Raw genomic sequence first — 23,849 nt, 5'->3', positions numbered from 1 at the left:
GCTCGGATCCCGCGTTGCTGTGGCTCTGGCGTAGGCTGGCAGCTACAGCTCCAATTCGACCCCTAGCCTGGGAACCTCCGTATGCCCCGGGAGCAGCCCTAGAAAAGGCAAAAAGACAATAAATAAATAAATAAATAAATAAATAAATAAATAAAGTAATAGTTTGCATGTATTAACTCCAAACTCCCAGTCCCTCCCACGTCTTCTCCCCCCCTGCCCCCCGCCCCGTAACCACAAGTCTGTTCTCTATGCTTGTGAGTCTCTTTCTGTTCTGTAGATAGGTTCACTGGTGCCACATTTTAGATTCTACGTATAAGTGATATATATGGTATTTGTGAAAAAGTACGAAGTAAGTCTCTTTCTGACCTTCTTCACTCAGTATGAGAATCTCTAGTTGCATCAGTTTATTTCTATTGACACCATCTCTAGAGACCCAGAGTACTGGAGAGATTTACTGTCGCATCGACCAGCAATTCAGAGGAGAGGAAAAACTTTTTCCAAAGCCTCCTAATCCTCTGCGGCATGTACTTTACACAGAGCGGCCTAATAAACTTTCTCTGCTGTTCATTGACATTGATGGCTTTGGCTGCCTTCCACACCTACTGGAGAATTTTATTTCTTCATTCATTTTGTGCTTCAGAAAATATCCATTCAACCAGTAATTCGTTTGCACCTGCACATGGAAGGTGTGCGGGGGCGGGGGGGGGCGCAGAACTCTGCTTGGTACACAGTAGGTGCTCAAAATGACATTGACTGGCTGAATGGCAGAATAAATGGATGGATGACTCAAGGTTTATTGAGTTTATGGAAGCAAAAACGATTTGCGGAGCTGTGGAAACTAGAGAAATACTAGGAGGTAAAATGTGGTATGTTATTTTATTTTTTAATAGGAGAAGAATTGATTTACAGTATTAGATCATTTTCAGGTGCATAGCATAGTGATTGCAAATTATATTCCATTATAAGTTATGACAACATAATGGCTATAATTCCTTGTGCTGTGCAATATATCCTGTTGCTTCTCTGTTTTACACAGAGTACTCTGTTAGTCTTGTGCCCCTAACTTTTCCCTCCCCGCTTTGGTAGCCACACATTTCTTTTCTCTGTGATTGTTTCTGCTTTGCATATAGATTTTAAAAATGCAATGTTTTAGAAAGAGACTTGCATTTTGGAATCTGACTGAAGTGAAATCCAGACTGTGGCGTTAGGACGCTCTGCAAACTCGGGAATGTATTTTAGCCTTTTTTGTGGGCCATTTCCCTCATCCAGAAAATGGAGATAGTGATGCATATTTCACAGGGTTGTCATGAAGACTGAAACCCACCAGGTAGCGAAAGGACCAAGGAGAATGCCTGGCTCCATAGTACCCATGAACGTGACCTCTTTCCCCGTCTTCCCTGCACCTGTCGTGGTCTGAGAGGCAGGCGCTGCTGTTGATCTTCTTTGCCTGTCTCTGGAGACACCCACAGTCACCCACTGCACACAGACACCCCCTCACACACACTGTTTCTAAAAATCCTGCTAATATCCCCTAACATTGTTTGTCCACAGAGCGGCACGTCTTCCAGCTGAGGGCTCACATGTACCAAGCCCGGGGCCTCATCGCAGCCGACAGCAATGGACTTTCAGACCCTTTTGCCAAGGTCACATTCCTCTCCCACTGCCAGACCACAAAGGTAACCTGGGCTGCCCATCTGTTCCCTCCCCATAGCCCACAGCCGAGCCACAGAAGACCCCAGGAAAGAAAAAATCAGGGGCATATTGTAAATGCCTGCGTCTCTGGGGGTGGGTAGGTGTTTCAGACTCAAAAGCGCATGTGCCAGGAAGGCTGGACACGGGGAGGGGCTACAGTCCCATGTGATCTGTGGTCCTGAAGCCAAGAGAGCAAGTGCTGGAGGCAAAGAAGGGCAGGAGGAAAAGAAGGATGAGGAACAAGGGACTTGGTGCCCAGAGCACCTGCTAGAGTGACAGGCACGATGCCAAGTTCAGTGGGAATAAACAGACAGTACAGACCACCTGCATGAGACTTGTGTTCCAGTCTTTATTGAGGGGTCTTGGTGGGGAAAAAAGCTCTTCCCACTTTTTGGACAGGAAGCCCTAGACTTTGTACTTCCATCTGGGGGATTTTGCCCACTTTTTTTTTTTTTTCTTTTTGCCTTTTCTAGGGCTGCTCCCATGGCATATGGAGGTTCCCAGGCTAGGGGTGAATTGGAGTTGTAGCCGCCAGCCTGTACGAGCCACAGCAATGTGGGATCCGAGCCACGTCTGCAACCTACACCACAGCTCACAGCAACGCCGGATCCTTAACCCACTGAACAAGGCCAGGGATCGAACCGGCAACCTCATGGTTCCTAGTCGGATTCCTTAACCACAGAGCCACAATGGAAACTCCCAGGATTCTACCCACTTTTAACACCTCCGGGATTCAGTGCCTTCTTCTGGAAAAGCATGGATACTCTGAGGATGAAAGGAGATGGATCTATTCCTGTTTCCTCTGTTCTTTCTCTCTTTCCTGCACACTGAGCGCTGACATGTGAAAGGGGACCCTAATCAGCAAATGTCCAATAGGCTAGTTTTCTCATTAAATCGCATTTGTAAAGGATTTACTCTGTTCTCTGAGGAGTCACTGTTCTGAGGGAGAGAAAGGACGTGCCCACCTCGGGGAGGAGCCAGAGTTAGGACACAGAATTCTGGGATTATGGTCTAGCTCATCTATTTTCTTTTCTTTTTTTTTTTTTTTTTGTCTTTTCTAGGACCGCACCCGTGGCATATGGAGGTTCCCAAGCTAGGGTCTAATCAGAGCTGTAGCCACCAGCCTACACCACAGCCACAGCAACGCGGGATCCTGCGACCTACACCACAGCTCACGGCAACGCCGGATCCTTAACCCACTGAGCAAGGCCAGGGATCGAACCCTCAACCTCGTGGTTCCTAGTCGGATTCGTTAACCACTGCACCACGATGGGAACTCCAAGCCTGTCTACTTTACTCACTAAGGGCTTCTTAAAAGAGGACTGTCGGGAAGAAGGAAAAAGTCAAGTGTACAAAGAGATTGATGAATAGTGGCCATTACACTGGCTGATGTTAAGAGGGCTGACATTGCTCCCCAAAGTGTGGCTGAGACCTGGGAAATGGCGTTTTGATTTACGACACTCCGATGGCACTCATAAAGTGAGCCCGCAGCTCATCCATTTCTCCAGCACTAGTGGAGGGCCCACTCTGTGCCAGGTCCCGTGCTAGGCTCAGAGGAGACGAGGAATCAGCCTCTGCTCTTGCGCAGCGGAGGATCTGGGTGTGGAGGTAGGCAGTCCTCTGGGCAGAGGAGCTGGCCATGCTGTGATAAACCCTATTGTACTGGACCCCAAGAGCCACACGAAGCTCTGCCTGGGACGGAAGTGGGGAGAGACCTCAGAAGGAAGGTGACTTCAGCCTCATTCAGTGAATGAGCATGAAAACAAGCAGACTTCAGACTCCTCTTTCTTCCCTGTGTTGTGAGATTAAGAGTATTATAGACTCTGGAGCCATACTGCCTGGGTTCAAGTCTGAGCCTTTCCATTTATTGGCTGTATGACCTTAAGCAAAATCCTTGGCCTTGCTCAGTGGGTTAAGGATCCAGCGTTGCTGTGAGCTGTGCTGTAGGTCGCAGACGTGGCTTGGATCCTGGCATTGCTGTAGGCTGTAGCTCCGATTGGACCCCTAGCCTGGGAACCTCCATATGCTGCGGGAGTGGCCCTAAAAAGAAAAAAAAAAAATCCCCTTTGTCTTTAAGTTCTTCACCTGTGAAATAAGGATTGACGCTGTTATACACATACCGCCCCCTGTCCCCCGAGAGTGTGAAATACCCAGGAGAGCGCCTTGTTTATAACAGCTCCTGTGTGACCGCTTGCTGTTATTGTCATTGAGGCTTTCCACAAGCAGCAAGGGGGATCCTCAAGAGAGGGACCCCTGGAGGCTCCCTCTGCCTGCACAGCTGTGGAGTTCCAGGCCCTCAGAGGTGATCCCAGGGCTCTGGGTGGGGCGGGGGTTTGAGTCACCTCCCCGGGCTGCTATGTAATTCTCCTCCTATTTTGCATCTCCGTACAGTCGTTTCATTTTATTTAGACACATATCTCCAAGGAACAGATGACGTTTGTTTATCAAATGATCATTTGAAAGGGAAAACAGGTTCTGTTGAACCCTGGATTTTGCCTCCATACTTTTGAACCAGGTACCTAATTTTTGTTAGTAATAGCTGTCATTATTGAAAACTCCTTCTGTGCCAGGCATGAAGCTAAGCACTTTATATGCATTTTTTGCTACATCTAACTGCAGCTCAAAGGTGGATATTATTAGTGTTCCCATTCTGCAGATGAGGAAGATAAGGTTTAGAGACTCTAATTAGAAGGTGCTGGAGCCAGGGTGGATACCGAGGTTGGTCTAATTCCGAAGGTTGCTTAACCACTCTGCTTCTATTTTGGAAGCAGAAAGGGTTCTAGTTTCCTTCTTCTGTCTCAGTGGCGTGCTGCTCAGAGACTGATCTGTGTGACACACCCCACTCTTCAAGAGGGGGAAAGCTGAGTTGGGGGCCCAGCAGTCACAGCTGAGCTGGCCCATGGGTCACCTGGTGGCACTTGTCTGAATGGACCACATGTTGCTCAAGGAGAACTGTCTCTGAAGGGCTGGTGACTTAACACTATGGACTATTTCAGAAGGGGAAGCCAGTGATTTGAGATGTCACTGAGGATGTGGGACTTGGACATCTTGTGGTGACAGGATAAAGGGAAGGGAGACAGCTCCAAAGAGAAAGGCTTGGGGAGAGATGAGGAGAGCGACGAAGTGGCTAAGAGGGAGCCCTGGGGAAAGGAGAGGATCTTGGAGGGTGGGAAGCTGAGATTTCAGACAAGCAGATGGATGCTGGCTCCCGAGGACACGGTGGTCTCTTGTTAGACCTGAGTACCCTGTCCACCAAGACTGGCACATGGTAGGTATTCGGTAAATGTTTGCTCATTTATAGATGAGTGTGGATGAGGGGGAGTAGAGTGGGCAATAAACACTTACGGAACACCTACTGTATGCCACGCACTTACTTAATATGCTTTATCTCAGACAATGTTCATTACAGCTCTACAAGATAGGCGCCAACGCCATTGAAATGAGTGAGACTAAAGTTCAGAGAGATTAAATCATCTGCCCGAGTCAAACATAGGCAAGTGATACAACTAAGGTTCCCTTCCAGGGAGTCTCTGATTTTAAAGCCACACTCCATCCATCTCACTCCTTCTCCAAAGTGTTAAACTGAAGTGTTACCATCATCTCTCCCACAATGTCATTGAACAAGATGATAATTCATTACCCCCAAAGAAAACAGTGCGTGATGAGGAGAGCGTGAGCCTTTCAATACCTCTCGAAGGTGGCCACATGGTCCTTTTACTCCTGGGACAGGCCAATACCCACTTGTTCATTCATGCCAGTAGCTATTAAGCACGTGCTTTGCACCAGATGCTGTCTTAGTGCCTAATACTGTACCTGGCACCTTGGAGGAATAAATACATGATGAATGAAAGAATGAATTCTGGCCTTTGGAATCTTATCAACTGGCAATTATAGCCCAAATTGCCAAGGCAGCCATCAGAATATTTCTGCAGGGAAGATGCCAAGAGAATCATAAATGGCTTTGGTATCACACTGTTGGGTCCATGCTGCAAAAAAAGACGGGCGTTTCTATTTTCAAAAGCAACCGAGAAACACATGGTTCTCGTGAAGTCATTCGCGGGCACAGGGCAACTTTGCACCGCAACATCGTTAACTCCTATGCGTGGGTTGGTCGAAGCCATTTTCCTGCTGTCCAAAAAGCTCAGATTTTCTCCGAAACGTTATGTTCAAAACCTCACTGTGTCTGAGGCATAAAATACTCTAAATGAAAGGCAAGGAAGGAAGGAAATTGTGGAATGCATGCTATTTTTATGACTCACATAAAAAAAGAGCAATAAAAATATTCTTTCGCCACCACAATGCAAATGATTTAATGCTGTGACTAGAAATGGCTCTGGATGTAAAACTCTTGAGACGACAGTTTTATTTGGGCTTTGGAGGCTGAGCAGTTCATTAATCCAGGCCAGAGCTCTCACCAATCCTGCCTAGCGTGAACGGCGAGAGGGAAGGGTGCAGTTCAGAGATGGCATGGAAATTTCCTCAAGACCCAGCAGCTGCTGTGCGGTCTGGGTGAACCTGTGAAATTGCCCACTTGCCTGCACAGCCTGGGTGATGGTGACGGTGACATCTTTCCAGGACTGGCCTCATATATTCCTGCAGCAATTTCTCCCCAGAGTCCGCCCATCCTGCAAAGCACCCCTAACCTTTAGCTCTGTCAACCTGGCATGTTTCCAAACATCCAGTTAAATAAAGGATGCGAGCCCATCACACCCTGCCTCCTGAAGGGACCACTTGAATGGCCTGGCAGGGGAGCTCTGAGCCATTTCTAGGTGAGACACTCGTGGTTCTGGACCAATAAGGCAGGTTGTCCTTCATTGTCCTTTGGTTTCTGCATCTGTGTATTAAATGCAGCTAACTTCCAGTGTCACTGCTGGCTAGGGGAGGAAGAATGTCATGCAAAATTATGAAGGTTAGGATTCCCCCTTGTGGCTCAATGATAACGATTCCGACTAGGTATCCATGAGGATGCAGATTCAATTCCTGGTCTCACCCAGTGGGTTAAGGATCTGGTATTGCCATGAGCTGTGGTGTGGGTCGCAGACGAGGCTCAGATCTGGTGTTGCTGTGGCTGTGGCGTAGGCTGGCCGCTGCAGCTCCAATTTAACCCCTAGCCTGGGAACTTCCATGTGCTGTGGGTGTCACCCTAAAAAGACAAAAAAGAAAAGAAAAGAAAAGAAAATGATGAAGGTTATTCTGAAGACGCCGTCCCGGTCAGTTCCATGCAGACAAATAAATATGCACAAAACAGTAGGATTCCATGTAAGGAATAGAAGATTGAAAATCTACTTTTGAGGATTTGGCCATAAAATTTTATTTGCTCACGAGTGAAGAATCACTAGAGCTCCCTCATCCTCAGTTCGCCCTTCCATAAAATGGGGATAATCTCAGCATCTTCTTGGTGAGGCTGGATGCCAGATGATCTGAGTTGAATCCTGTTCTGCCCTGGGCTGACTCTGGACAAGTGAGCCTTGGGTACGTGTCCACCTCCCAGAGTTGCTGGGAAGTTTGAATGAGACACTGTATGTGCAGTATTGCAGCCGGCACACAGTACTTGCTCAGTAAAGCGTAGCAAGTCGCAGGTGCAACGTGCTGACCGCTGCAGGGCTTCTACGCATCACACGCAGGTACAGAACGTAGGCTCCTCCGGGGTAGGGAATCTGCATCCCTAGCTTCTGGTGCTTAGTAGTTCCGAAGTCTCCTTTGTTGTTTGCACGTTGAATGAGTGAGCAGTGGTGACGAGGATGTGTCCCCTTGACCCTCAGTAAAGTCCGTGTCTTTCGAATGCACCTCGAAGCCCCCTCCAACCCATTCCAATGAGCTTTTGCTTTCCTGTTGGCCCCACCTTCCAGGTGATTTCCCAGACCCTCTCCCCCACCTGGAACCAGATGCTGCTGTTCAATGACCTGGTGCTACATGGAGACCAGAAGGAGCTGGCCGAGTCCCCGCCTTCGGTGGTGGTGGAGCTGTATGACAGTGACGCGGTGGTGAGTGTCCTAGGGCCATGCTGACGTGGCCTCGATAAAAATGCTGTATTCATAACGTACTTTATTGACCAGCCTGTCCCTGTGCCCCGAGGCGACCCTTCCCTGGGGGAACAGTGATTTACAGAACAAGGAAAATTGGCAACGATCAGGTGCTTTACGAAAGCAAACGGGGCTTAGATTTCCCTTTAGATGACAATTAAAATAGGATCTGGCTCATAAAACTTCAGTGGACACACTTCTTCAGGAATATAATTAATATAAAGCAACCAGCAGTTGTCCCCAGCCTCCAGCTAGTTCTGTGTCTTGTTGCTGCTTGATAAAATTGTCCATGCATTTGAGAACAGAAGGTCTGTCCTGGTCTTGCCTGGCTGTAAGGAAATGGATGTACTGTCACTTTTTTTTTTTTTTTTTTTTTGGCTGTGGCTTTCAAGCCCTGAAACAATGCATGCATCTCTGTCTCATTCATGTTATGATGTTAGCCAAACCTCTTCTTCTCCAAAGATGTCTGTGTTCTGAAATGTTGGGCAGATTTAAAAGCTTGCTGGAGGATTTCTTTTTTAACCACTAAGACCCACCTTTTTAAAATTAAGACGTCTAAAAGGAAAGGCAAGGATTTGTTTATTTTGTTAAATGTCTTTTCTTCCTCCGGAGGCTGTAGACGTTCAAATAAATTAAACACAACCGTTGTTCCAAGAAGGCTTCCTAAAGCCTCCTCGCTTCCTCAGAGCATTCTGGTAGCTCAGTCCCAGATACAAAGTCAGGAGGAAATGGAGGGGAGAGTTGTAGAAGGTGAACAGGGACCTTGGAGAGCACGAAGTCCCCCGGTTGATTCTGAGAAGAGGAAACAGAAAGGTCAGATGCCTTGTTCAAGGTCACAGCTAGCTGGAGGCAGAACCATAACTTGCACTTGGCCTCCCGTGTCCGCCCTTTCCCACACCTGTGGGAGCGGCTGGTGTGGCTGCAGTTCCTTTAGACACTTATTCTGCTTCTCCGCGTCACTCTCTGCCACTCTCTGGCCCTGTTCCCCATCTGTAAATTGGGGCTTGCTGGGTGTAATTATGAATATGTGTTCTACTATAGTGCCCAGAATATAGATTTTTCTGAGGAAGCCACAAAATAAGTACCATTCCAACTGAGTCCCTCATAACAAAGTTCCAGTCCTAAGTATTTTGATGTGACAACCCATAACCACCATCAAGCGTTTTGAAAGTTTCTCCTAAACCCGCCCGAGGACTGCATGGATTTTCCTTTGCCCCTTTGCTTTTCAGACCCCCTTCTAGATCTCCATCAGCCATTGCCTTCCTGGATCCCATCCCAAGCCAAACCCTGCCCAGAAAAGCAAGCTTCTGTTCTCACGCTTAAAAGTAAAAAAGAGAGATCCTGTCGTAGTTCAGCGGTTAACGAACCGGACTAGCATCCCTGAGGACGCAGGTTCAATCCCTGGCTTCGATCAGTGGGTTAAGGTTCTGGCATTGCCATGGGCTGTGGTTGGAGGTGGCAGATGCAGCTCGGATCTGATGTTGCTGTGGCTGTGGCGCAGGCGAGTGGCTCCAGCTCCAATTCGACCCCTAGTCTGGGGTCCATATCCTGTGGGTGTGGCCCTAAAAAGACAATAAATAAATAAATAAATAAATAAATAAATAAATAAATGAAAAGAAAATGTAGCGGAGAAAGAAAATACCAACATTTTTGCACCTTCCTTTTTTTTTTTTTTTTTTTTTTTTTGTCTTTTGTCCTTTTAGGGCCGCACCCGCGGCATATGGAGGTTCCCAGGCTAGGGGTCTTCTAATCAGAGCTGGAGCCTCTGGTCTACACCTCAACTCATGGCAACGCCAGATCCTTAACCCACTGAGGGAGGCCAGGGATCGAACACGAAACCTCATGGTTCCTAGTCGGATTCATTAACCACTGCATCATGACGGGAACTCCTTCACTTTCCTTTTTGAGAGATAGGTGTAGATGCAAAAGGTTCTATTCACCCCTGTGAGCTGCAGCCACACTGGGCCTCCGTCCTATGGTGGGGATCAGCTCTTAGAGTCTGACTCTGCAGGGCCTGGCTTCCAGTCTAGAGTTTTCTCTCATCACTGAGTGGCTTGTGCCCTCATTCAAGGCAGCTGACTCTGTAAGAAATGAATTTATATTTGGCAAGTGGGTTGCTTGAGTTTACTCTTTTGTCTCCAGGGCTAATTTTGCTTCATTTTTCTTAGCTAGGATTAGGGACAAAATAATTATGTGGCAGATCACTGATTTCACAGCCAGCTGCCCTAACTCCATCCATACCTGAAATGGGTCTGATGCCACCAGTGGCTACCAGCAGGCAGCTTTGTTTGTTTTTAAGTGTGACTAAGCCAAACCCATTTCCACCTCAACCAAGCTTCCTTCTACAGCTGGAAATGCGAGGACTGGTTCATGAGTCCAAAGCAGCGCAGGTGCTTTAGCCAGCCTCAGCCACAGAGAATATGGGCACTGTCCTTGGACGTGGAGGTCATTTATCCAAGGGCTTTCACTCAATAAATATGTAATGAGGCTCTGTCCTATGCCAGTGGACACAGCATCGAATAACACAGACAGCCCTGCCTGCATGGAGCTTACATTACAGCCGTTCCGGAGATGACTAGCAAAGTATCCCCATGCTCCAGCCCCACGTGGCTCGTGGGGGAACTTGGACTTGGACTTCCTGCATGAGGAAGAGGTGGGAGATGCACCATCAAATGGTTCTTAGAGAAACTTCCCACCTGGGTATACATACAGAGCTATTCCAATACTCCTTAACTGCCAAGAGCAACAGGGCAGAAGTGCTCTGTTGCTTGAACACACTGATCTTACTCCTCATCAGCCTCGCCACCACCGTCACCACCGTCACCATCATACTACCACGTATGGAGCACTTATGGTTTGCCCGTCCTTGTGCAAAGCACAGATAGCATTACATGAATCCTCATGGCCCCATGAACAAGGTATTTTTAATCTCTTTTAAAGCATGAGGCTCAACAAAGTAACTGGCCCAGACCTCAGATCTAGAAAGCCAGTGCATCTGGGAACTCCAGCTCATGCGTGCCTAGACTCCAAACTCCTGTGCTTAACCGCAGTGAGCCCCCCCCCCGCCCCCAAAGTGCTTTTGGAATGTTCGGTGCCACTTTATTTCTCCTTTTCCCCTTCACATCTACCCTGGGTGATTATTTTCATGTTATTCCCCTGAGCTCAACATGCTGAGAAGAGAGAGAACCCCTAAGATAGCCCTGAGCCAGGAAGGCCCTAAGATGACCCTCTTAGAGTTTTCCCTGGAATCCTAAATGGATGATTCCTTGGAATCCTAAATGGATGATTCCATGGGTTCCCCAGCCTGTGGAAAGTGGTGTGCGGGGCCTCGAGGAGGAAGAGAGTGAGACAGTAGCAGGAGGGAGACCCTGAGGCTGACAGTTGGTGAGGATTAATTATAAAGTCACACTGATGCAGAGCAGAACCAGGTAGGTGACCAGGGACCAAAATTCATTTCTTGTCTGCCTTAGGGGAAGCCAGAATATTTGGGTGCCACCGTAGCTGCTCCTGTTGTGAAGCTAGCTGACCAGGACTATGAGCCCCCCAGGCTGTGTTATCACCCCATCTTTTGTGGGAACCTCTCTGGAGGGGACCTCCTTGCTGTCTTTGAACTGCTGCAGGTAAGTGAACCGCAAGCGACGGGCACTAGGCGTCTATCTGGTCTACCTGGCGCTACTGGAAGTGCACGTCAGTGAAGCTACGCTTCAATCCCCCTGCTATCCTGGGTCTGGAGGAAGCTCTTTCTGGGGATCTGGGAGGTACCATTTAAGAACTCGGGGGACAAGAGTTCCCTGCGGGGCTTAGCGGTAATGAAACTGACTAGTACCCGTGACGATGCCGGGTTGTTTGTTTGTTTTTGTCTTTTTAGGGCCACACCCACGGCACATGGAGGTTCCCAGGCTACAGGTCGAATCGGAGCTGTAGCTGCTGTCCTACGCCACAGCCACAGCAACCCGGGATCTGAGCCACATCTGTGACCTACACCACAGCTCACAGCAACGCTGGACACCCGACCCACTGAGTGGAAGCCGGGGATCTAACCCGCGTCTTCATGGATGCTAGTCAGATTTGTTTTCGCTGCACCACAACTGGGAACTCCCACCACTCTCCTCTTTAGATATTGTAGCTCTCTGCTCCTTAACTCCAGGAGCACTTCCCAAAGTCTGTTTTTTGGAACACCAGTCCCTCCAAATACAGTGAAAAGAAAGTTCGAGAAATCCTCCCTATTATATCCCTTGGGAAGATTCAAAATGGTAAAGACTCTGAGAAGTCAACGCTCAAGAAACTTTTGAAATTTCTTTTTTGAAATACATTTCCCCAATGTTTGTGAGCACACACACATATATATTTTTTTTATGAGATAACTCTTAATAGTTTATGAAAAGAAAACCTAGCCCATAGGAGAATGTCAAATTTCCATAGCCTGGCATTTAAATGCTCCCCAAATTAATTTGTCTTCACACTGCTTTTTCAGTGTCACATCTCAGCACATAACTCTGCACATGCTATGGCCTCTTACACCACCTGCTCTCCGGTCTCCGACCTCAGCACACACGGGTACTCCTTTGCTTTTAGTCATTCCGTCCTATTAGGCCGAATGGCCCCCTCCTCTGCCTGCCCCTACCCCTGCCTCTATTTACCTATTTAGGAAAAGGGTCCTCCTCATAGTTCAGAACAAGACCGCCTCCTCCAGGAAGCTCGCCCTCCCCCACCTCCGTCAAAAGTTTTCTCCTCTTCCATGCTACTCACTTTGCCTCTTTCTCTATTGAACTCCGACTTGGATAAGATCATTGTTTACAGCCTTGTCTCCATGAATCTGGAAGTTTTTGTTTGTTTGTTTGTTTGTTTTGTCTTTTTGCCTTTTCTAGGGCTGCTCCCTCGGCGTATGGAGGTTCCCAGGCTAGGGGTCCAATCAGAGCTGCAGCCGCCGGCCTACGCCAGAGCCCCAGCAACGCCAGATCTGAGCCACATCTGCTGACCTACACCACAGCTCATGGCAACACCAGATCCTTAACCCACTGAGCAAGGCCAGGGGTCGAACCTGCAACCTCATGGTTCCTAGTCGGGTTCGTTAACCACTGCACCACGACGGGAACTCCTGAATCTTTTTTGAAGGCCAGGACTCCTTTATGCATCTGTTCATGGACTCAGGCAAGTATTAGCGGGTGTCTACCTGTCTACCACATACCAGGCACACTCCTAAGTCATCAGTGACTAAAACAAACTGTCTTCTAGTGGAGGGGAGCCAACACCATGTACATTATAATGTAGTGGCAGTGTGACAAGTGCTGGAGAGAAAGGCAAAGCAACATGAAGGGTGCAGTGGACGTGTGTGTTGGGGGAGGGGGCAGGGCTGACATTTTAGGCATCTAGGAGGGGCTCCCTGAGATAGTGGTATTTAAGGAGTTCCCACTGTGGTGCAGTGGAAATGAATCTGACTAGGAACCATGTGGTTGCAGGTTCGATCCCTGGCCTTGCTCAGTGGGTTAAGGATCCAGTGGGTTTAGGGCCACAGGGGGTGCGACCCTAAAAAGCAAAAAAAAGAAAGTGGTATTTAAGTCAGAACCTGAAGGGGAAAAGGAGTAGGTCATACAGATATTGGTCCAAGAGCTTTAGCTGTAGAAGGAACAGCAGGTGCCTGCTCCTGAAGCCTGAGTCTGCCTGGCTTGTACAGGACAAGCAAGGAGGCCGGTGTGGCTGGAGTGGCGTGAACGATGAGAAGGTGGGAGATGAGGTCACAGGGAAAGGATCACATGGAACCTTGGAAGGACTTTGGCTTTTTTTTGGCTTTTTTTTGGCTTTTTTTTTAATGCGGCCACCTGCTGCATGTGAAAGTTCCCGGGCCAGGGATCCAATCCGAGCTGCAGCTGTGACCCACGCAACATTGGATTCTTTAACCACTGTGCCAGGCAGGGGATTAAACCCAAGCTTCTGCAGCAAGCCGAGCCACACAGCCAGATTCTTCACTCACTGCTCCACAGCGGGTACTCCAGGACTTTGGCTTTTACGTTATGAAAGATGGGAAGTCAGGTGACGATTTTTGAGCATCATGTTTGACTTGTGTTGAAACACTGCGGATGCTCGGTTACAAGGGGGAAAGCCAGGAGGCCCTTTTGGTAATCCAGATGGGAGAACTGGAAGCTGGGATCCAGATGGTAAGAGATAAGTACCCTATGATATCACTTACGTGGAGAATCTGAAAAAAAAAATACAAATTAACTTATTTACAAAACAGAAACAGACTCACAGATATAGAAAACAAACTGAGGGTTCCCAAAGGGGCAAGGCGGACAGATAAATTAGGAGTATGGGATTAGCAGATACATACCACTATGTATAGAATAGATAAACAGCGAAGATTTACCATATATCACAGGGAACTACATTCAATATCTGGTAACCATCTATAATGGAAAAGAATCTGAAAAAGAATATATATATATATATGATTCTGATATATATGTGTATACATCAGACACACAGATGTATATGTCAGAATCATTTTTCTGTACACCTGAAACTAGCACAATATCAACTGTAGTTCAATAAGATTGTAGGCACGGAAAAGAAGAGAAGTGGACTCTGGATGTACATCAAAGCAGCGTCCACAGGACTGGCTGATGGATTGACAGTGGGGTGTGAAATTCATCTTCATATCACACAGGGGAGCCGACGGTACTATTATACACGCAGTCGACTCAATACAATATTTTCAAGTACATTTATTCACTCATTCACGTAAGCTATGTTGAGAAATTCTGAGCCTAGGCTGATAGCATTTTCCTCAAGAGAGGATTTCAATCTGCTTCTGGGGTAGATGGGGGGTACTAGCAATTCTGCAGCATTTGAGTCCAACTAAAGACTAAGACGACTTTGGGGAGTTTCTGTCATGGCTCAGCAGTTAACGAACCCGACTAGTATCCATGAGGACATGGGCATTGCTTGGTGGGTTAAGAATCCTGCTTTGGTGCAGGTCACAGACACGGCTTGGATCTGGCATTGCCGTGGCTGTGGTGTAGTCTGGCAGCTACAGCTCTGATTGGACCCCTAGCCTGGGAACCTCCATATGCTGCGGGTGCAGCCCTTAAAAAGACAAAAAAAAAAAAAAAAAAAAAAAAGACTAAGATGATTTTGAAGTTGAGTTTTAATCTTTTTTTTTTTCTTTTTTCATTTCTTTTTCAGCCACACCCAAGGCATGTGTAAATTCCTGGGCCAGGGATCAAACCTGTGCCACAGCAGTGACCAATGACAATGCCAGATCCTTAACCCATCGAGCCACAAGAGAACTCCCTGGGGTTTCCTCTTTTCCTTCCTTCCTCCCTCCCTCTGTTCCTTCCTACCCTCCTTTCTTCTTTTTTGAGCTTTCATCTTTACAAGGAGGCCTGTCAATTTCCAGCGTACCCTCACTCCTTGGGAACTTACTAGGCGCCAGAAAGTGTGCCAAGTGCTTTGCATGCTGCCTCCTCAGTTCTTCACAGCAACTCATGAATCGGAAATCATTATTTTCACTTTACACATGACAGAACTGACTCTGAGTGATACTGAGTCATTTTTCTTAGTTCCACAGCTAGTTAAGTGATGGAGCCCAAAACTGGTACCCATCCATTGCACTAAATACAAAGAATAATGGAGGTGCGGATGATGGGCTGGGGAGACAGAGAAAGCAGCATCAGTGATTTTTCAGATGGGTGGGGCTGGGACGAGGGTCCTACCTGACCCCGAGGGTGGCACCTCCTTAAATTCTGCACCCTAGGTCCCTTGTCCTGGTCTTGCAGCTGGACTTCCTTTGAGGCCTGATATTTTGTCTCCATTGGGACTTTACAGCAGTCTGGCTTTTGGACCAGTTATCCTGCTTCTCACCATTTTGCCTTCATAACCATTCTTTTCCATCCCTTGGCCCCCTGTGCTGAATAAATAACTGCACATCATGCGGTTTATAGGTCAGCAGCCAACCCGTTTCACTCTGAAAAAGCTTAATCTTATCTGGGAGTTGCTCAGTCTCCACCACGCTGTGGGAGCCATCCAGGATGTTAAACTCTTAAGGGCATCTTTGAGGCACTTCGGAAAGGAGCTTCTTTAAGGCATTTTCCAGGCCAGCATCTCAGCAGCCCCAAGACAGGCAAACATATAGTCCTTTTTATATAGTCCTTTTTAAAGCACATCCAGAGGCACCATCCTGTGCCACCATCACAGCTGTTTTGTGGCTTTATCTTGGGAGCTACGGGAACAATTAGCTTTCTCAGGAGGGGATGGATCCCTCCCCTCTTCAGCCCCAGGCAGTGTTCACCTCATCTTCTCCCAGCTCCTGTGTCTGGTCTGGTTCCTTCTGCAGCATCATTTTCTGGAGCCTACTTGGCATCTGCAGTGACTGCTGTCTTCTTTTCTCTGGGCTTTCTTATAACTGGCTTAACCACATCTGCTGTTGCCAGCTAGAATATGTCTGTGAGAAAGAAAGGGTGATATGTTTGTGCTTTGTAGGTTTTGATGAGCAATTAGGCTTTTTCGAGCATATGGAGCCAATGTTTCAGTTAGTCAACAAACATTTATCAAGAACCCACTGGATTTGGAGCATCAAGTGAGGGGTCTGACAATGAAATGAGATGAAGACAGACTTCCTTGGAGTTCCCATCATAGCGCAGCGGAAACAAATCCGACTAGGAACCATGAGCTTGCAGGTTCGATCCCTTGCCTCGCTCAGTGAGTTAAGGATCTGGCGTTGCCATGAGCTGTGGTGTAGGTCGCAGATGTGGCTTGGATCCCACATGGCTGTGGCATAGGCTGCGGCTACAGCTCCGATTTGACCCCTAGCCCCGAAACCTCCATATGCCCCAGGTATGGCCCTAAAAAGACCAAAACAAACAAACACACAAACTTCCTCTTGGCCAAGTCAGACAAGCTCCCACCTTGAGGAAAACCTCCTGCTCCAAAGCGATATTTATTTTAATTTTTATTTCTATTTTGTCCTTTTAGGGCTGCACCCATGGTATATGGAGGTTCCCAGGCTAGGGGTCAAATGGGTATAGCCTCTGGCCTACACCACAGCCAGAGCAACTTAAGATCCGAGCTGCATCTGCAACCTACACCACAGCTCATGGTAACGCTGGATCCTTAACCCACTGAGTGAGGCCAGGGATCGAACCCATGTCCTCACGGACTGCTGAGCCACAATGGGAGCTCCCATAAAGCAATGTTTAATAGAACATCTGGCTCCCGAGGGTCTTGAAGAGTCAGCTGGCCCAGAGAGGGAAGGGACTCATGCAAAGTCACACAGCCATGCCTAGTTTCTGGGCTCATTACACTACTTTCTGCACTAAGCCTCCAGAGGACACAGAAACCTCCAAGGACAGAAGGGTCGGAGCATGGCCACAGTGGCCGGGACCGATTCAGGGGCAGCTTCTTCTTCTTCTTCTTTTTTTTTTTTTTTTTGTCTTTTTCAGGGCTGCACCCGTGGCATATGGAGGTTCCCAGGCTAGGGGTCTAATTGGAGCTGTAGCCGCCAGCCTATGCCACAGCCACAGCAATGCCAGATCCAAGCCGCATCTGCGACCTATACCACAGCTCATGGCAACACCAGATCCTTAACCCACTGAGCGAGGCCAGGGATCGAACCCGCAAACTCATGGTTCCTAGTCGGATTCGTTTCCGCTGCGCCATGATGGGAACTCCAGGGGCCGCTTCTTAAAAGACATACATGTAGAGCCAGGTCTTGAAGATATTTCGAGGCGGCCCACACGGTGTGAAAGACCCTTTCCTGAGAGACTTCCTAAGTCCTTTGTGCAAAATTTCAACATAGCACAGAGATTGTCCTCCTGTGGTTTTTAACTCCAGATGCAAGGAAATGACACTTTTTCCTGGAGGTCTGCCTTCAAAAGACTTCATTTGCTGTTTCACTGATTAAGGCATAGTCTCTATGTGGTTGAATGACTCTCCTGGAGCGGATAGTGGGGGGAGAGTTAAGTCTCAGAGGTTCGGAATCCGATCAGAGCCCCTTCATCCCATGGCTGTGGTTCCCCTGACATGGGGTGAGGTCGTGACCACATACCTACTTGTCTTTTTTCGTCCCCTCTATGCTGTGAGCTTACTGAGAGCTTCTGACCCTCGTAATCTGTGCCTCATCGTAAGTGCTAAGTGTGGCTCACCCTTGTGAATGAATGCATTTGTCAATGAAGAAATAATTAACGGTGATAAAATGCATGGTCTTGATTTACATTTTCAGCTGGAAACATTCTTTTGGTGAAAACAGTGACAGTCTTTCCCATGAAGTGATTGTACAGCAGCATTCATCTTCCTTCCGTCTCCTAACTTCCTCTTCTTTTAAAAAAAAAGTTCTGTTTTGGGAGTTCCTGTTGTGGCGCAGTGGTTAACGAATCCAACTAGGAACCATGAGGTTTCGGGTTCCATCCCTGGCCTCGCTCAGTGGGTTAAGGATCTGGCGTTGCCATGAGCTGTGGTGTAGTTGCAGACATGGCTGGATCTGACATTGCTGTGGCTGTGGTGTAGACCGGTGGCTACAGCTCCGATTCAACCCCTAGCCTGGGAACCCCCGTATGCCACGGGAGCGGCCCTAAAAGGATAAAAAGACAAAAAAAAAAAAAAAAAAAGTTCTTTTTTTTTTTTTTTTTTTTTTAAATTGAAGCGTAACTGATTTACAATGTTGTGTTAATTTTGGCTATACAGCAAAGTGATTATATACAACCCTTTTTTAAATGTTATTTTCCATTATGGTTTATCAGAACACTGAATGTAGTTCTCTGTGTACGCAGTAGGACTTGTCCCTTCCGTGCATAATAGCTTTTGCATCTGCCAACCCTAACCTCCCACTCCATCCCTCCCCCAGTCCCCTCTCTCTTGCCAACTCCAAGTCTGCTCTCCTTGTGAATCTGTTTATGTTTTGTTTTGTTTTTTGTCTTTTTAGGGTCTCACCTGGCGGTTCCCAGGCCAGGGGTTGAATCTGAGCTGCAGCTGCCAGCCTACACTACAGTTATAGCAACACCAGATCCGAGCCCTCTGCGACCTACACCACAGCTCATGGCAATGCCAGATCCTTAACCCTCTAAGTGAGACCAGGGCTCGGACTTGTCCTTATGGCTGCTAGTCGAGTTCATTACCACTGGGCTGCAATAGGAACTCCTGTTTCTGTTCTGTAGATAGGTTCATTTGTGTCGTGGTCTAGATACCACATGTAAGTGATATCATATGATATTTGTTTTTCTCTTTCTGACTTACTTCACTTAGTAGGAGAATCTCTAGTTCCAACCATCCAATGCAAATGGCATTATATCATCCTTTTTATGGCTGAATAGTATTCCATTGTGTATATGTGCTAACCAGTGCTTGTTCTGTGTGGTAGGTCCCTGCGTCTGGGCTGCAAGGGCTCCCTCCCCTTGACCCACCGGATGTCACCCAAATCTACCCAGTCCCTGCCAGCATCCGGCCGGTGCTGAGTAAATACCGAGTGGAGGTATGGGGCGGGGAAGAACTGGGTTGCTCTTTGGGACAAAAGGGCATTGGCGCATTGCTGTCATGCCTGCATCATGTGAAGGGACTTGTGGGGCGGGAAGGAGCCTTAGTGGTCAGACGGAGCCCTCAAGGAGCTGCATCGTCCTTTCCTGGAAGAGCACATGGTGGTTCTCAGGCTGGCACCTCTGACTCTCCCACCCCTGAGCCAGGGCACCTGCTGGCCTCTCCCTGGGCCTGTGGGTAACAGCCCTGCTGGTCCTCTCCTCAGGTCCTCTTCTGGGGAGTCCGAGAAATGAAGAAGGTGCAGCTGCTCTCGGTGGATCGTCCTCAGGTCCTCATCGAGTGTGGGGGGTGCGGAGTCAAGTCCTGTGTGATCCAGAGCTACAAGAACAACCCCAACTTCAGTGTCCAGGCAGATGCTTTCGAAGTGGTGCGGTCTCCCTCCCCCTCCCCTGCTCGGTCCCTTATTTCCATAGACGCCACCCACTCCTCTCTGAACCTGGCTGGGGAGATGTTTTAGATGTTCAGGCATCCACGACTTACAAGGAAGAATAGTCTTGGAGTTCCCATCGTGGCACAGTGGTTAACGAATCCAACTAGGAACCATGAGGTTGCAGGTTCGAACCCTGGTCTTGCTCAGTGGGTTAAGGTTCCGGCATTGCCATGAGTTGTGGTGTAGGTTGCAGACACAGCTTGGAACCTGCCTTGCTGTGGTTGTGGCGTAGGCTGGTGGCTACAGCTCCGATTCGACCCCTAGCCTGGGAACCTCCATATGCCTTGGGTGCGGTCCTAGAAAAGATGAAAAGACAAGAGAAAGAAAAATAGTCTAATTCAGTGAAAAGCCAGAATTTCAGAATGGGATAAAATAGACGTTTGTTCTTGTTTTGTTTTTAAAGGTTCCAGAGGTAGATCAAACTAATCAAAGCAGGTTGACAGCGGTTCCCAAAGTGTGGTCCCCAGCTCATCAGCATCTCCCAGGGACTCATTAGACATGCAGATTCCCAGGCCCTGCCCCTGTAGTACTGAATCTGAAACTGGTGGTGACTGGGGCCCAGACACCTCTGACTTAGCAAGCCCTGCAGGTGACTCTGATACACACTGAAGTCTGAGAGCCACTGGCCTGGAGGTACCATCAGGACCCTTATTTAATGGTTAGATTAAAAAGAAATTTGTACATTGCCTGTCAGCAGTTTACATGTGAATTTTGCTGCTAAAGTGGTGTTGGACACCTGTGCTTTTGTTTGGTTTGGTACTTTTCTGTGCTCTGATTTGGAACCAACTGTGAAGTCAGGGTTTACTTTGTCCAACCCAGTCAGCTCCAATGGCCACCTGTCTAAAGATGAGAATTAAAGAATGCCTAATGTGCTTGCAAACCTTTCACACTAGGCTTCATTGAGACTGCAGGCGGGGGAGGGTCTCTGGGGTTAAGGAGTGGGTGGGGTGGTGCTAACCCCTCACCCCCAGCTCCATCTAAAATGGGTCAACTTTCATCCTCTTTTTTTTTTTTTTTTTGGTGGTGGTTGTTGTCATCGTTTTTTGTTTGTTTGTTTTTAATGGGCCTCATCCGAGGCATCTAGAAGTTCCTGGGTTAGGGCTTGAAGCAGAGCTGCAGCTGAGTCCTATGCCACAGCCAAAGCAACACCGGATCTGAGCTCTATATGTTACCTATGACCTATGATGCAGCTTGCAGCAATGCCAGATCTTTAACCCACTGAGCGAGGCCAGGGATGGAACCCGCGTCCTCATGGAGACAAGAGCATGTCCTCAACCTGCTGAGCCACAAAGGGAACGCCAACTTTCACCTGTTTTATATCGAGTCTGGATATATGTTCATCTGAAATGCGAGTTTGGATAAATAATGACAAGAGGATTGTAGGCACTGCGGTAGAAAATTCGGAAGTGGGTGAATGTTTGCAATTTACACCTGGGGTGAATGGTTCGTGCCCTCCCTCCTATTTTGGGGTCACGACTCCCTGGCTTGAGAAGGCAGTGCTCCAGACTCTGGCAGGCACAGGGGTGACCTAGAGGGAGAGGACAAGGCAGGAGGTGGTGCCTGCTTGGTCTGGTCCTGCCGCCCGAACGGTCAGCAGGGCACCAGCAGCCAGGCCCAGCCCAGGCAGTGCCCCACTTCACCCTGACCTCACCCGGCAGGAGCTGCCTGAGAACGAGCTTCTGCACCCGCCCCTGAGCATCTGCGTGGTGGACTGGCGAGCTTTCGGGAGGAGCACCCTGGTGGGCACCTACACCATCAACTGCTTGAAACAGTATCTGTGTAAATCTAGGGAGCCCCTGGCCCTCGCCTCACAGGTGGATGGAACCCAACTTGGCCAAGGTAGGAAGCGCCTTCTAGATTCTGGAGCTACAGGCTACCAAGCCGTGGTGCCTGCAGGTGCCTGCTGGGCCCTGGCCCAAAGGACAGGCCCCATGGTCAAGTGGATCCTTCTGAAGGAATTTGCCCCCGTGGTGCCCTCTTCTTTTGCTGCCACACTCTGACTTTTAGCCTGATGTCAAGGTCAACTTCCCAAGAAGGATTCTTTAACTGTGACTCAAGTTCCCTCCTGATCCTGACATTTTTCTTTTCTTGATGCTACTGGCATTTATTCTGTTTGGGATTTCAGGCACAGAGACCAGGCAGTTCCTACTGTACCGTCATCACTGGTCTGTGTAAGGCTTTTCTCTCATATCCACCCCCCCCATCTTACTCCCAGTCTCCTCCCCTCGGCGGGTCCCCCACTGCAGATCCTTGTAAAATGTCAATCTATTTAGTCGACAGATGTGATTCGATGTTCTAATCTTCATTTAGTTTCCCACTTTTTTCACTAAAAGCTGTGTTTTGAGATCTATCCGTGCTGCTGTGGGTACTTTCGATTGTTACCGTGACCTGCTGCATTGGTCGCGCTGTGCTTGTTTTTTCTTCCTATCGGGCTCCTGGGCTGCCTCCAGCTCCCTCCTTCCACAAACTATGCTGTAAGTGTGGTCCTCGAGGGAGAATCCCGTGTGGAATTTTCTTTGGACCACACATCCAGGAGTAAGCTTACTGGTTCTGAGAACGTGTACGTGCAATTTCATTAAGTCCTTCCAGGGGGCGCTCCCGAGAGCTGTACTTGTTTGCACTGGGCTACACTAGTCTATACCCGTTTATATTCCCGCCATCACTGCATCTGGAGTCCCATTTCCCTCCTCCTTAACAGCACCTGCTATTCCAACTATTTTTTCCCCTGCACCTGCAGCTGGGGAAGTTCCTGGGCCAGGGACAATACCAGATACTTACCCGGCAGAGCCATACAGGAACCCTTCTTATCCAACTTTCTGATTGTCTTGTTTTAGTTGGTGTTTGGTATTTGCCATTTGGATGGCTATGAATGAGGGTGCGGGTTGGACCCTAGCCTCGCTCAGTGGGTTAAGGGTCCAGCATTGCCACAAGCTGTGGTCTAGGTCACAGATGCAGCTTGGATCTGGCATTGCTGTGGCTGTGGTGCAGGCCGGCAGCTACAGCTCTGATTCGACCCCTAGCCTGGGAACCTCCATATGCTGCAGATGCAGTCCTAAAAAGACAAAAGACAAAAAGGAAAAAAAAAAGATCTAATTTATCTACGAGTGACATGGGTATTTTTACTGACATTTTTATAAATATGGAAAGTGAGGTTCAGAGATGTTAGGAACTTGCTGTATTTGAATCCAGGTCTGTCTGATTCCCAACATTGGGTCCCTGAAAGGATCACCTGATTGTAGCCCAGTTGCCTGATCCCATGTACTTTCTTTTCAGTGGTTTCAGATTCATTTATGGCCACTGAGCCCTCTGGACCCTCAGCTCTGTTCAGGAGCTCCCGACAGATCATGTCTTTGTGGATGTTGAGCCGCCTCCCACAGTGGTACCCGACTCGGCTCAGGGTCAGCCATCCAGCCTGATTGACGTCCCTGACTCATCCCCTATGCTAGAGCCGGAACACAAACCTGCAGCCCAGGAGCCACCAAAAGATGGAAAAGCTAAGGTTGGAATGTCATCCCTCTTTATATTTACATGGTGCATTCAGGTTTGCATAGAGGTTCTACATGCTAATCTTCACACCTACTCGCTGTGTAACCACTGCCAGCAATGTCACTTTGCTGAGCATTAGTTTCTTCATCTGTAAAATGGGACACTGATACTCACTTCACAACATTGTTGTAGAATCAGATCAAGTCAGTATATATGAAATTAAAGTGCTAGTTACAGCAGTATTTAATTGAACAGAAACTCTTCTAGAAAGAAAGAAAGAAAGAAAGAAAGAAAGAAAGAAAGAGAAAAGAAAAGGAAAGGAAAAGAAAAGAGGGAGGAAGGAAGAAAGAAAGAAGGAAGGGAGAAAGAAAGGTGGACTTAGGAGTTCCCATCCTGGCTCAGTGGGTTAAGAACCTAACTAGTATCCATGAGGATGTGGGTTTGATCCCTGGCCTCGCTCAGTGGGTTAAAAATCCAGCATTGCTGTGGCTGTGGCATAGGCTGGCAGCTGCAGCTCCAATTCAACCCCTAGCCTGGGAACTTCCATATGCCCTAAAAAGAAAAAAAAAAAAAAGAAGAAGAAGAAATGCTTCTCGATTCATTAGCTTGGAAAGACAATGGCTTCCTCATAGGCTTATTCCACAAATATTTTGAACCTGTTTTGTACATCACGGGGGACCAGAAAGATGTATCTT

At 48.0% G+C, this 23,849-nt stretch overlaps 1 protein-coding gene across 1 annotated transcript in view; it reads left to right on the top strand.

Annotated features, from left to right (window-relative positions):
- The window catches only part of FER1L6 (fer-1 like family member 6), a 174,876-nt gene that overhangs the window by 99,033 nt on the left and 51,994 nt on the right, over nt 1-23,849 (top strand). The window contains 8 exon segments of the mRNA XM_021088953.1: nt 1,552-1,676; nt 7,542-7,676; nt 11,186-11,335; nt 19,066-19,176; nt 19,444-19,605; nt 21,327-21,507; nt 22,942-22,980; nt 22,983-23,167. Coding sequence (XP_020944612.1) covers nt 1,552-1,676; nt 7,542-7,676; nt 11,186-11,335; nt 19,066-19,176; nt 19,444-19,605; nt 21,327-21,507; nt 22,942-22,980; nt 22,983-23,167 — 1,088 coding nt within the window.

This window comes from Sus scrofa, chromosome 4 (assembly GCF_000003025.6).
Source record: "Sus scrofa isolate TJ Tabasco breed Duroc chromosome 4, Sscrofa11.1, whole genome shotgun sequence".
Classification (NCBI taxonomy): Eukaryota; Metazoa; Chordata; class Mammalia; order Artiodactyla; family Suidae; genus Sus; species Sus scrofa.
This window is presented reverse-complemented; position numbering and strand designations above follow the sequence as displayed.